Source organism: Balaenoptera borealis, assembly GCF_965194805.1.
Source record: "Balaenoptera borealis genome assembly, chromosome: 13".
Classification (NCBI taxonomy): domain Eukaryota; kingdom Metazoa; phylum Chordata; class Mammalia; order Artiodactyla; family Balaenopteridae; genus Balaenoptera; species Balaenoptera borealis.
In genome coordinates, this window is record NC_138870.1 from 97,831,009 (window position 1) to 97,844,467 (window position 13,459).

The 13,459-nt window shown below is 43.0% G+C and overlaps 1 protein-coding gene across 15 annotated transcripts in view; it reads left to right on the forward strand.

Annotated features, from left to right (window-relative positions):
* Positions 1 to 13,459, forward strand: part of TNRC6B (trinucleotide repeat containing adaptor 6B) — a 258,554-nt gene that overhangs the window by 213,578 nt on the left and 31,517 nt on the right. For all 15 annotated transcript variants that reach the window (XR_014233775.1, XR_014233776.1, XM_082352722.1 and 12 more), the window contains 4 exons: positions 985 to 1,110; positions 12,608 to 12,739; positions 13,022 to 13,117; positions 13,278 to 13,449. Coding sequence is in view for 13 of the 15 variants with exons in the window: in XM_082352722.1 (XP_082208848.1) it covers positions 985 to 1,110; positions 12,608 to 12,739; positions 13,022 to 13,117; positions 13,278 to 13,449 (526 nt within the window). In the remaining 2 variants the exon portion in view is untranslated. The remainder of the gene's footprint in view (positions 1 to 984; positions 1,111 to 12,607; positions 12,740 to 13,021; positions 13,118 to 13,277; positions 13,450 to 13,459) is intronic.

Here is a 13,459-nt window from a genome sequence, read left to right on the forward strand (position 1 = left end):
TGGGAAAAGACTTTGTTGATGAGGATGACCTCTGAGCTGGGCCTTGAAGAGGCCAAGTGAAGATGGTATAGAAAACTACGTCGGGCAGCATCAAGTATCGAATATGATTTCTTTGCTTCTCTGCTAGAAACAAGTCAGAAAGGAAAGGCCATCATATACAGCCCAGCTTTTTATAGCTCTTTGATTGGAGCAGTCTAGAAGTGCTTCAGTGAGTTGATCCTCCAGAAATCAGGGAGCTAAGCTTGTTTTTTGACTAGACTGATAGTCATACATTTGAATGAGAAGTTACAGGTGAGTAATGTTTTGTTTTGGTGTCCCTGGAATGATTTTTCACTTTTTCCCTTTCTTCCTTTTTTATCTCACTCTGTGGTTGATTCACGTTTCCTCGTCTAGTAAAGAAGGGACCAAGCAGACCCAGGACAGGGAAGGGTGTTCGGATCTGGAGTAGGATCCTCATGGAGCTAGGCTCACAGTTGGGTGGCACTGATCTTATGATTGAATCAGAAAAGTATTCAAATCAACCAATTCAGAGAAGTCATATCATAGTATTGTTTTACAACTGATATTATTCACAAGCCTGCATTTTTACTCAGGTGCTTTTTAAGGTGCGTCTCAGCTTATATAGTTTGACAATAAATTCGGTAAACCCAATCTTAAAAAAGAAAGTAGTTGAATAAATGTTATACTGCCTGTACCTTTCGATAACAACAACAACAAATTAGTGTTTTTTCTAACATTTGACTAAATTTAACCCTTTTGGTTTATAGAATGCATCAGACTGCAGGGGTGGTGCTGATACGCCCATGATTGGATTTGAATACTTTTCTGAGCATTCTGAGATCAGGAACTTTTTTCAGTTGTAAAATTCTGTGATTCCATGGAACACGGGATATGATTCTTCTGAGGGAGAGAAAACCTGAACTGTTTCTTATTTGTGTTTTCTTATGTTAACAAAAAGCCTCACCGTCGCTGTTCCGTTGACAGGGTGGCAATCATGGTTTGTTTGGAAATAGCACAGCACAATCGAGAGGCGTGCACACCCCCGTGCAGCCGCTGAATTCTTCTCCTAATCTCCGGGCGCAAGTGCCTCCCCAGTTCATTTCCCCCCAGGTAAGCAGCTTCATGGATCCACAATTCATAAGTAAAGTCCAGATGGTTACTAGTTGTCAACTGACTGGTTTTGTGCACGTAAAAGGAATAACAGTTACCCATCTAAAATGGGAAAAATCCAGATGCCAGGGATCAAGATTTTTAGAACAAGATGGCAAATCTCGTTTGTTTGGTTTTTTTTATTGTATCGTGCATACAAAGTAGATGTTTTTACATGAAAAGCATTATGATTATATTCCTTTTAGATCTCCTGTATATTTTCCCAATACTATATTGATTTTTAAATTGTGTATAATTAAAACTGCTGTGTAAATTCTGATGTGTCAACATTCAGAAGTTGGTTGCCCTCAAGGATTCGCAGGGTAATTGCCAGGTTCTGGGTTATTCTGAAAAGTTTTGAGGAGATATATACTAAAACACTGACTGGGTGTTCTAGGGGGGGTTAAAGAACCAATGAAGTGGCAGAGACTTATTCACAGAACAGCTTTGTGTAGGACACGGTCCTTTGGGTACCATGGGAACACTTTAGGACCCTCTATTAGCAGGAGATTGGACAAGTTGTTCGGGGGTATAGGTGAGAGATTTGTGCCAGTCTACCACATACTGCCTCTCATACATCTTTGTGGGAAACAGGTCTGAGGAGCAAAGTAAAAGGTGATAAGCCCAAGTAAAGATTCAGTGTGTGAATCAAGATCAAGAGCTTTGAGTCTGTCCCATCGTATAAGAGGGGGGTGGGGTACTTACTAGATCCAGCCAACAGGTTGTGAAGGGTCAGGTTTTGTTGTTTGTTTTTTGATACATCTTGTAAGACAGAAGCTTAAAATGTTTATTTGAAACCATAATCTATAGATTTCAAACCCTGCTTTGGACGTTGAGTCTGTCCGTCTTGGTAGAGGAAGGAATGTTGATCGTGCCCACGCCCCCATCTTCACGGTCCTGTCTGGAGTCCTCTTAGGTCTCTCTTCTTCCCCTTCCCTTTCTCTGAGTTCCACTCATCCTTCAAGTCCCAGGTAGACAGAGCTGTTCCTGACTTCCCCAGCCCTTTACAGTGGCAGTGTCTTGCCTTTTGGAGCACTTGCCAACGTGCCTTGCCATCAGGCCAACAGCCGTCTGTGGTTATCGAACGTCTGCAGTGTTCCAGGTTGTGTGTTGGCAGTGCGTGATTGAAGAAAACACTGCCTCTCCCATCGCTGCCTCCTGGAGTTGTGGCGGTGATGGCAGAGTAGTCGGTAGATAGTGTGCTGCATGGAAAAGCTTAACAGAGTTTGGGGAGCTGGGTGGGACCTCACACTAGCAGTGACATTTAAGCTGGGTCTTGAAGAACGAGTCAGAGTTCGCTGGGCACAGCCAGATGAAAGGTGCCTTCCAGGAGGCAGGAGCAGCTTGTGCAGGGGGCAGTAATATCTGGAAGGACACGGCACGTTTGGGGAAATGCGGTTAGTGTGAGTAGTTAGTTTGAGCTTGTGGAAGTGTAGGTATGCTGTCTAGAATGGAATAGGAAGAAGCTAGTCAGGAAGTTTGGGACCAAATTTGAAACGGTTTTGTTTGCCTTGCTAAGTAGTTTGGACTTTGTCCTTTGGTCACCATGGTTTGTAACATTATCTTGGCTGCTACTTAAAAATACAGTTTCTGGGTCTTCCTCAATCTACTGAGACACAGAGTCTTGGGTGTTGGGGCCTCGTCACCCCCGGGGGATTTTTACATGCTCCCTAGAGTTTGGCTGCTCCTGCTGAAGATAATATAGTATTAGGCAAGATTTCTCAGCTGAGTGGCAGTATAGGAAAATTTAAGTTTTGGAAAAATAACACCATGATATAGAGGACGTGTTTGAGTGACAGAATCGCTAGAGCAAAGGAGATCAGTTACGAAGCTAGTGCAGGAGTCCAGATAAGATAGTGGCAGTTGGGGGGACTTCCCTGGTGGCTCAGTGGTTAAGACTCCACACTTCCAATGCAGGGGGGCTGGGTTCGATCCCTGGTCAGGGAACTAGATCCAACATGCATGCTGCAACTAAGAGTTCGGATGCCACAACTAAGGAGCCCACAAGCCGCAACTAAGGAGCCCGCCTGCCACAACTAAGACCTGTTGCAACTAAATAAATAAATAAATAAAGGAAACACAGCATTAAATTAAAAAAAGATAGCGGCAGTGGGAATTAAGGCCTCCTTGTGAAGGTCACTGGTGATCTTTGTGTTGTGGAATACAGTGATCTGTTCCCCAGTCTCTTTTTACTCATGTATCAGCATTGGACACAGTGGGTCACTCCCTCCTTTTTGAAACAATTCATTTGGCTTTCAGACACCTTCTATATTGGTTCTCCACCTGCCTTTTCTTGTCTTTCTGCTTTACAAGTTCTTCCTCACTTCCCCAGTGTTTAAACATCACAGTACCCCAGCCTCAATATCTGAACCTCTTCTCACCACTTACATCCACTTTTAGGTGATCTCGCCCAGTGGAATGACTTTAAAATACTGACAGTTCCAAAACTGTGACTTCAGCCCAGATCTCTCTTCTGAACCCCAAAGACTTCTGGCCATCTTTAGTAGGATGCCTTATAGGCATCTGAAGTGAACACACCCAAAACAGAACTTCCTGCTTCATCCCACTCTCCCCTCAAAGCGTCCTCTTCCTCCCAGTACCTGGCACTCTCATCCTGCAGGTGCTCAGGCCAGAGCTGGTTGTGAGTCCTCACAGCGCACAACCAACCCAGCAACAAATCCTCCCTTCAAAACTTCATCCAGCGTCCGACCATTTCCTACTGTGACCATGGTCTCCTGACTGGTCCCCCCCCCCGCTTCATCCCATACTTGCTCCCTCGAGTCTTGTTTTCTGCCCCGAGTTCAGACTGATCCTCTAAAACCGCACTGTCCAGTGTAGCCATTAGCCACATGAACACTTGAAATGTGACTTGTGGAATGGAAGAACTGAATTTTGGTTTTAATGAATTTAAATAGCCACACCAGGTTAGCAGCTACCGTATGGACAGTGCAGATGTGGAACGTTTCTGTCATCACAGAAAGTTAAGGTAAATCACATTGCTGCTTTACCGGGACCCCTCTCCTGGCTCCCTCTCTCACTGAGAATACAAAGCCAGCTCTTCACTGTGGTCTTTGGGGCTCTTGGTGACCTCCCTGCCCCCCACACTTGCCGCTCTCCTCTTCGTCCAGACCTCTCCAGCCAACTGGCCCCAGTGCACGGAACATACTCCCAGAATGCTCTTCTCCCAGATTGGCACATGGCTCCGTCTTTGTTTCCTTCAGAGCTCTGCTTCAGTCCCACCTTATCAGGGAGGCTGTCCCAGGCTGTGTATAGTACACCACCACCACCGTTACTCACCCCCACCCCACCCCCAGGAGGGTAATAAGCTTCACAGCGGCAGGATCTGTGGCTGCTCTGTTCATTGCTGCATCCTGAACATCGGCAACTGTGCAGGGCATGTATTTTAAGTTCAGTAAGTATATGTCGAGTCACAGGAAGATGCATTTCAGAATGATCTAGAAAGTGGAATTGTTAGGAAAGCACAGTGAACTTAGTGTAAGAGACTTAGGGGCTGCAAATCTCTTTAGGACCAAAGTATCTGCTCTACTTGGAAAAGAAAAGTACTTGCGTTCTCCTACATTTTTGAGATGTGTTTATTTAGCAAAACATGGTTAACCTTTATTTAATGCATAATTAGGGCAAAATATTAAACAATGGAATGTTCAGTTTTTTCCTGACATTTACATATTTTAAAAAACAAAGCAGTTGGGTAGGTTTAAAAAAACTTTTTTTTTCAAGTAAAGAGAATATAATAACCGCACTGAAAGTTTGGATTGTGCAGAAAAAAATTCTTTCTTTTAAAAAATTTTATTTATTTATTTTTATTTGACTGTGCCAGGTCTTTAGTTGCAGCATGCGGGATCTTTGTTGCATATGTGAGCTCTTAGTTGTGGCATGCATGCGGGATCTATCTCCCCCACCAGGGATTGAACCCGGGCCCCCTGCATTGGGAGCACGGAGTCTTAATCGCTGGACCACCAGGGAAGTCCCAGAAAAAAATTCTTCCCAAAACTACCCTCCCACCCCACTGGATGCAATGACAAGAATTATTTTTACGTAATCCCCAATCCAGACTTTGTTCGTTTACAGGCATGCTTTTCACATAACTGCATTCATGGTCACAACAGCCTGCTATTTTCATTAACATTGGGTCATAATATTTTCTGGTTACTAATACAGTCTTCAAGTTGATCATTCTTAACGAAGAAGGCAAAATGTTCCATCAGGTAGACTTGATTTGATTTCCCTTTCCCAATTGGTTATTGTTTCTAATTTTTCACTGTCATAAGTAACACTGTAGAGAAATCCTTTATACATAGATCTTTGCCCACATTATTTCTAAATTTAGTTGCCCAGAATGAAATTTCTGGGTCAAAGCACATGAAGATTTAAAATTCTTTTTTTTCTTTTTTAAATCCATTCCCCATACCTTCTTTTATTTTATTTTTATAAATTTATTTATTTATTTATTGGCTGCGTTGGGTTTTTGTTGCTGCGCGTGGACTTCCTCTAGTTGCGGTGAGCGGGGGCTACTCTTTGTTGCCATGCATGGGCTTCTCATTACGGTGGCTTCTCTTGTTGCGGAGCACGGGCTCTAGGCGCGTGGGCTTCAGTAGTTGTGGCACACAGGCTCAGTAGTTGTGGCTCGCGGGCTCTAGAGCGCAGGCTCAGTAGTTGTGGCGCACAGGCTTAGTTGCTCCGTGGCATGTGGGATCTTCCCGGACCAGAGCTCGAATCTGTGTCCCCTGCATTGGCAGGTGTATTCTTAACCACTGCGCCACCAGGGAAGTCCCTGAACATTTAATATTCTTAACGAGGGACTTCCCTGGTGGCACAGTGGTTGAGAATCAGCCTGCCAATGCAGGGGACACGGGTTCGAGTCCTGGTCCGGGAAGATCCCACATGCCGCGGAGCAGCTAAGACCATGCGCCACAACTACTGAGCCCATGTGCCTAGAGCTCGTGCTCCGCCACAGGAGAAGCCACTGCAATGAGAAGCTCACACACCTCAGTGAAGAGTAGCCCCCGCTCGCCGCAACTAGAATAAGCCCGTGCACAGCAACAAAGACCCAACGCAGCCAAAAATAAATAAATTTATAAAATTCTTGATGAATATTACCAAATTTTACATCCATTTTAACCGCTTTTTAGGGATAGTCAATAATTAATGTAAACATAGGAAGAAGATATTGAAACTCATCTTTAAGATTTGTTACAAATGTTCCATGCCGTGGGTTTTTTCTACCTTGCCTTTTTCTTCCTGTTACTCAAATGTTCAGAAAGTAACATATTTTAGAGGTTTTTGTCTTGCTTTTATTTTTATTTATTTTTTAATAAAGAGACCATTCTTTCTTTTTTTTTTAAATTTTATTTATTTTTGGCTGCATTGGGTCTTCATTGCTGCACACAGGCTTTCTCTAGTTGCGGCGAGCAGGGGCTACTCTACCTTGTGGTGCGCGGGCTTCTCGTTGCAGTGGCTTCTCTTCTTGTGGAGCACGGGCTCTAGACGCGCAGGCTTCAGTAGTTGTGGTGCACAGGCTTAGTTGCTGCGCAGCATGTGGCTCTTCCCGGACCAGGGATCAAACCCATGTCCCCTGCATTGGCAGGAGGATTCTTATCCACTACGCCACCAGGGAAGCCTGTCTTGCTTTTAAATTGCTGTCATTTTGCACTTGTAACGCTTCGTTAAATGCCATATTGACTCCCAACTAGAGCTTCACTTTCTCCAACCCAGCTGGAGATTGAAAGGATTTTAAGCCAGAATAATTAATTCCCTGCCATGGGAATGTGCAAACCTGCACTTTAATTACTCTGCAACCCAGGTATGAATAGTCATTTGCCAGGAGCCCAGTGAAGCATCTGTCTGGTCCTTTTGTGTTCACTGGAGGGGGACAGTACATGTGAATCTGAAGGAGGGGGAAGTTGAGCAGTGCTAGATAGGAAGTCCTCAAAGTACAACCTTGATAGTCTTTATAACTGTCAGTTTATAGAACACATGAGATGCTGGCATTTAAATTAAAGTATAAAAATACCTTGTGTTAGCATTTCTTTTCTTTATAGTCTTTCTGTATCTGTCTATCTGTAAATAATATGTTTCATGTTCCCTTTTTTGAACTTTATGTAATGAAATCATACAGTATGTAACCTTCTCTGACTTTTTTTACTTGATAATGCTTGTAAGATTTTCCCATGTTGATTTAGGCAATTGTGGTTCATATTGTATTCTACTATATGAATATACCATCATTCATTTACCTATTCTACCCTACTATCAATAGACATTTGGGTTGTTTCCAGATTTTTGCTATTATGAGCAGTGCTGCTGTGAATATTCCTCTATTTGTCTCCTAGAATGAATTTCTCTAGGGTACTGCTGGGTCATGGGCATGTTTTACTTTGAATGGTGGTTTCTGTAGCTAGGTTTGAGTAGTAGGAAGTTTTGAGTAAGGCAGGTGGTGGGACCATGGGCTCGTGGCAAAGGGTAACATACATTCTCAAGACTGAAGAGAAATGGTAATCAGGAGACCAGCTGATTTGTCCAGTAGGTCTTTTAAAACTGAAAGAGGGGGCTTCCCTGGTGGCGCAGTGGTTGAGAATCTGCCTGCCAATGCAGGGGACACGGGTTCGAGCCCTGGTCCGGGAAGATCCCACATGCCATGGAGCAACTAAGCCTGTGCGCCACAACTACTGAGCCTGCGCTCTAGAGCCCACGAGCCACAGCTACTGAAGCCTGTGAGCCACAACTACGGAAGCCCACACACCTAGAGCCAATGCTCCGCAACAAGAGAAGCCACTGCAATGAGAAGCCGTGCACAGCAACGAAGACCCAATGAAGCCAAAAATAAATAAATAAATAAATAAATAAAATTAAAAAAAAAATAAAACTGAAAGAAGGGAGGAGAAATGACAGTTCAGACAATGGCTCTTTATTTTGGAGGCCAGCAGGTTGGGAAAGAAAATAAGCAGAGGAGATTTCCCATGAATCATAGATGAAAGCTTTGGAAAGGAAGTTAGAAACGTGCTGATCGGTACAGACAGCCTGGAGCAGCACTGTCCGGTAGAAATGTAACACAAGCCACATGATGGAATTTAAAGTTTTTAGTAGCCCATCTAAGAGATAAAAAGAAACTGGTAAAGTTAATTTAATAATATATATTCTTCAAACCAATATATCTAAATTATTATCATTTCAACCTTTACTCAATGTTTTTAAATTATATTAAAATTTTTACTTTCCTTTTTTTAATACCAAGTCTTTGAAATCTGGTGTATATTTTACACTTAAAACACATCTCGGGACTTCCCTGGCAGTCCAGCGGTTGGGACTCCACGCTTCCACTGCAGGGGGCATGGGTTCGATCCCTGGTTGGGGAAGTAAGATCCTGCATGCCACGTACTGCGGCCAAAAAAAAAAAAAAAAACAACCCACGTCTCCGCTTAGGTTAGCCATGTTTCAGCTGCTCAATAGCCACATGAGACTAGTAGTTAACATACCAGATGGCACAGGCCTGCAAACAGAGTTATTGTATTCCTTTCTTTCCTAGAAACTGCCACAGCAAATGACCACAAACTGGGTAGCTTAAAACAACAGACATTTATTCTCTTACAAGTTCTGGAGGCTAGACGTCCGATAGCAAGGTGTCATCAGGGTTGGTTCCTACTGCAGGCTCCACAGGAGAGTCTGTTCCGTGCCTCTCTCCTAGTTTCTGGTGTCTGCTGGCAGAGCTTGGTGTTCCTTGACATGTAAATGCATCACTCCCATCTCCACCTCCGTATTCACGTGGCATTCTTCCCTGTGTGTCTCTGGACTGTCTCTTCTTCTAAGGACACCAGTCATTGGATTAGGACCCACTGTAATCCATTATGTCCTCATCTGAAACTTGATTATGTCTACAAAGATCCTACTTTTGAATAAGGTTACATTTTCAGATCACAGTTGGGCATGAATTTGGGGGGGTGGGGGACACAGTTCAACCTGGTATAGTTGCTAAACCAAATGAATTTAAGATTCACACTGTGAAGGTAAGAAATACGATTTCATGAGTCACTGAGGTATGGTCTAAGACTCTGGTTTGGAATATGGTGTGATAGCGTAGGATATATCTCCACTCGTAGCCTTCTTCCCTGTCCCCGACCGCTCCCGCCCCCCCCCCCAAACAAAAAAAAGAAAAACTTTTAATACAGTGAGGTTGGAACCATTATATCAGAGACAATAAGTTAAGCCACACTGGTGACCATTTGGGTGAACTCAAAGGAGAGATGAAGAAGAATTATTATTTGAGAGGAGTTGTGGAAGGTATGTCCCTCATGCTGGCCATAAAACTGGTGCAGAGGTAAAGTGCACAGTAATGGTGTGCCTGCTTTGAGCTCCTATCTGCTAGGGGTCTGTTAAAATAGAAAATCAAATAAGGTGGGTTTTTGTTTTGTTTTGTTTTGTTTTTTTAAGTCAGTTTATCTTTTATTTTTTAATTGAAGTATAGTTGATTTACAATGTTGTGTTAGTTTCAGGTGTACAGCAAAGTGGTTCGGTTATATATATCTATATATCTGTTCTTTTTCAGGTTCTTTTCCATTATAGGTTATTACAAGATATTGAATATAGTTCCCCATGCTATACAGGAGGTCCTTGTTGTTTATCTGCTTTTTATATAGTCGCATCAGACAAGTTTTTTAATTGGTTGGCAGCACTCAGCACCTCGTAGAGAGTAGCAAGGAAGCAGCTGGGCAAACTATTACTTTAAATCAAAATACTTTCCAAAATGAGAGAATTGATAGTTTAAGTGCAAGTGCCTGAGATCTTGGAAGAAAACGAGTTGGTGAGCCGAGTATAGGAAACTTGAACTTAGATGTTTTTAGACTAGAAGGTGTCAAAGAAAAGATAGGCAGATATTCTTGAGAATGTAGCAGACAGTGACTCAAAAGTATTAGGAAGCTGAAGAATTTAACTTTGACGGTGATGCTAAAGAAAGGTAACTTGGGAAGACCCCGTGGCCTTCTGATGAAAGCTTTCTGTTGACTCACGTTTTATAGGGTCATTTTTAAAAGATGGAAAGTAAGGGTATGCAAGCAAGGGTGAATGTGTGAGAGTCATGCTGGGAGATTAAAACACAAAATAAGTTGAGGCTTGTAAAAAAGTAGGCAGGTCAAAAGTGTCTTAGAACTTGGTTTGGTGCAATGTGGTGACTGGGAAAGGAATCATAGCTTTGGACTCTTCATATAATGCTGACTGATTAAGTGGAAAGAATATTTTTACTGCTTTTGTCTTCTCTGTTAAGAATAAGGGTGTTCAACCGAAAGGGTTTAAGATGCATTAAATCCTACAGCAGAGAAAGAATTTGTGGAAAGAATTGCAGAGTCCTGACTGTGATCTTTGAAGAATGCTTGAGGTCTTCAAGGAGGAGGGTTTAATAATGACAACCCCTCTTTCCTGCCCAAATCCTGAATTTTTAAGACAAAAAGAGGAAGGCTTCCAGGGGCCTAAACGTCCTCTTTACTACCGAGAAAGCTGATACTGGAGAATGTGAGCTTCCTAATACTGAATTCCAAACTTACCCCCTAGTAACTGGAATAGGGCAGTCCCCCCTGTGGGCTTGCTGCCAGGATGTAAGGGAAAGAGGCCCAGAGTGTTATGATAAAGGTGGATGCCCCTCTTTGGAGCCTCAGGTCAGCAATGGGAAAGAAGCTCCCCTCCCCTACAATGAAGTAAGGAGAATGGGGGAGTTTGTTTTTTTTTTTAATTTTGAAAGAACAAGGAAAGTGGCTTAAAGACTGATGAACTTGGTGCCAATTCCAAGCAAGATTCTAGACAAGATTATCAAAAACATGGTTTCTGAGCACCTGTACTAGGAATCGAGAATCATAGTTTGCTAACATATTTGAACTTAACTCGTTTTCTTCACTGATTGGTAAAAAAATTTTGGATTATAGGAACGATAAAGTTGTTGTATCTCTATTTTGACAAGTCATTTGACAAGCTGTCTAAAACAGTTGTGTTGATTAGAAATGATTGACTATTCCTGAACTTCAACTGGAAGGGTGACTGTTAGTAAGTTAAAATATGAGAGGTTCATTCATCTAACAGGTGTTTATCGAGCATCTGCTATGTGCCATGCATATAAAGATAAATGTAAAGTCCTAAGGATCAAAACATAAATTAATAAAATTTTTAAACCCAGCTGCTTAAAAATTACATGGGGGAGTAAAGCACCCCATGTAATTTTAATTTAATGCCCCATCTACAATTTTAATATTGTAGATTTTAATTGACAGTAAGCTTAATGTGTGAGTTAGGAGTTGATCATCAGAGAAGTTGAGATCTTAGGAACTGTTAAAAGCATGGCTTTGGGGCTTCCCTGGTGGCACAGTGGTTGAGAATCTGCCTGCCAATGCAGGGGACACGGGTTCGAGCCCTGGTCTGGGAAGATCCCACATGCCGCGGAGCAACTGGGCCCGTGAGCCACAACTACTGAGCCTGAGCGTCTGGAGCCTCTGCTCCGCAACAAGAGAGGCCGCGATGGTGGGAGGCCCGCGCACCGCGAAGAAGAGTGGCCCCCACTCGCCGCAACTGGAGAGGGCCCTCGCACAGAGGCGAAGACCCGACACAGCCAAAAATAAACATAATAAATAAATAATAAATAAAAAATTTTAAAAAAAAGCATGGCTTTTAGAAGAATGGTTAGTGATGGCCAGATCTACCCAGTATTAGACAACTTTAGGAAATGGCTTTTCTGTCCTGGGCTCTGCATTGAGAAATTGAATGAGATACAGGTGAGAGAACTGATCATATGTAGCCTGGAGATGAGATGCAGGGGAGCTGTGATCATTGCCTGGACATCTGAAGAACCATCCTGTGAGATAATATGAACATGTACAGAGGGCATTTCTAAGCATTTGACATGGACTAACTTGTAAAATCCTCAAACAACCATTTTGGAGATAAGGAAAGTGAGGCTTAGAAAGGTTAAGTAAGTCACTTGCTCTGAGTCCTATACCTTAGAAATGGCAGGCTCACACAGTCTGCCTCTAGAACTAATAAGCTTTTGACCAGAATGCTATTTACCACTCATGGAAGACGGAGTAAGTTTGTTCTCCATGGCGCTCACTGATTCAGTGGGTTCAGTGGATGTTTTTATAGCACATTTCCAGTAATAACTTCTCAGACAAAAGTTATATTATCATTAATTTGTTTTCTTGATATTTTCTAGATTGCAAAATTCGTAATTTTTATTGTAGAAAAATTGTAAAGTCTAAAAAAGAGAATTAAAAAGCTCCTGTAATTTCACCACTCAAAGACAACCATTGTTAACACTTTGGTGTATTTCTCCCAATCGTTTAATATTTTTTCATAAATATTTTTCAAGGAAAAAATTGGCAGTGCTTGCTTTAGCTCTAATAAGATTCATTTCATGGAAAAAAAAATTTTATTTTGATAAATTCTGAAAGTTCCTTCTTTTGGCTAGGTTTCTGCCTCAATGCTCAAGCAGTTTCCCAACAGTGGCCTGAATCCAGGTCTTTTCAATGTGGGGCCCCAGTTATCTCCTCAACAAATTGCCATGCTGAGCCAGCTTCCACAAATTCCCCAGTTTCAGTTGGTAAGTAGCAGATTTTCCTCCTATAGCTAAAAAGGTTACTTGATTTTTTTTCTTTTTTTTTCTTTTTTTTCTCTTTAGCTTTTATTTGCTTCATTTCATGCAAACTGTTGAGTGTGCTTAAGGGTTGATATATCAGCTCAACTGCAGGTAAATGTGACCCGTAGACTGGGAACTCGGTGGTGCTTCCCTCACGGGCACTTGATTCATTCACAGGCCCTTTCAGTTTTCCCAGTCAGTCTGTCTTAGGAAACTTTCGTCCTCTCTTTCTCCCCTGCGCTGTAGGCGTGTCAGCTGCTCCTGCAGCAGCAGCAACAGCAGCAGTTGTTGCAGAACCAGAGGAAGCTTTCTCAAGCCGTGCGCCAGCAACAGGAGCAGCAGGTACGTGGCTCCGGAAGGGCCCCCTGGTGCTCCGTGGGGGGGATGCATCTCTGCTTAACCTCTTCGATGGCAAGCACGACTCAAATGCCGCCTTTCCCCGTGCGGTTCAGGGTGTTGGCTTCTCACGTGTCCGTTTTCCCTTGCGCCTGCTCGCCTCCAGCTGGCTCGAATGGTGAGCGCCCTGCAGCAGCAGCAGAGGCAGCCCAGCATGAAGCATTCGCCGTCTCATCCCGTCGGGCCCAAGCCGCACCTGGACAACATGGTCCCCAACGCTCTAAATGTGGGGCTCCCAGACCTTCAAACCAAAGGGCCGATACCTGGATACGGTTCTGGTAAGCTGTG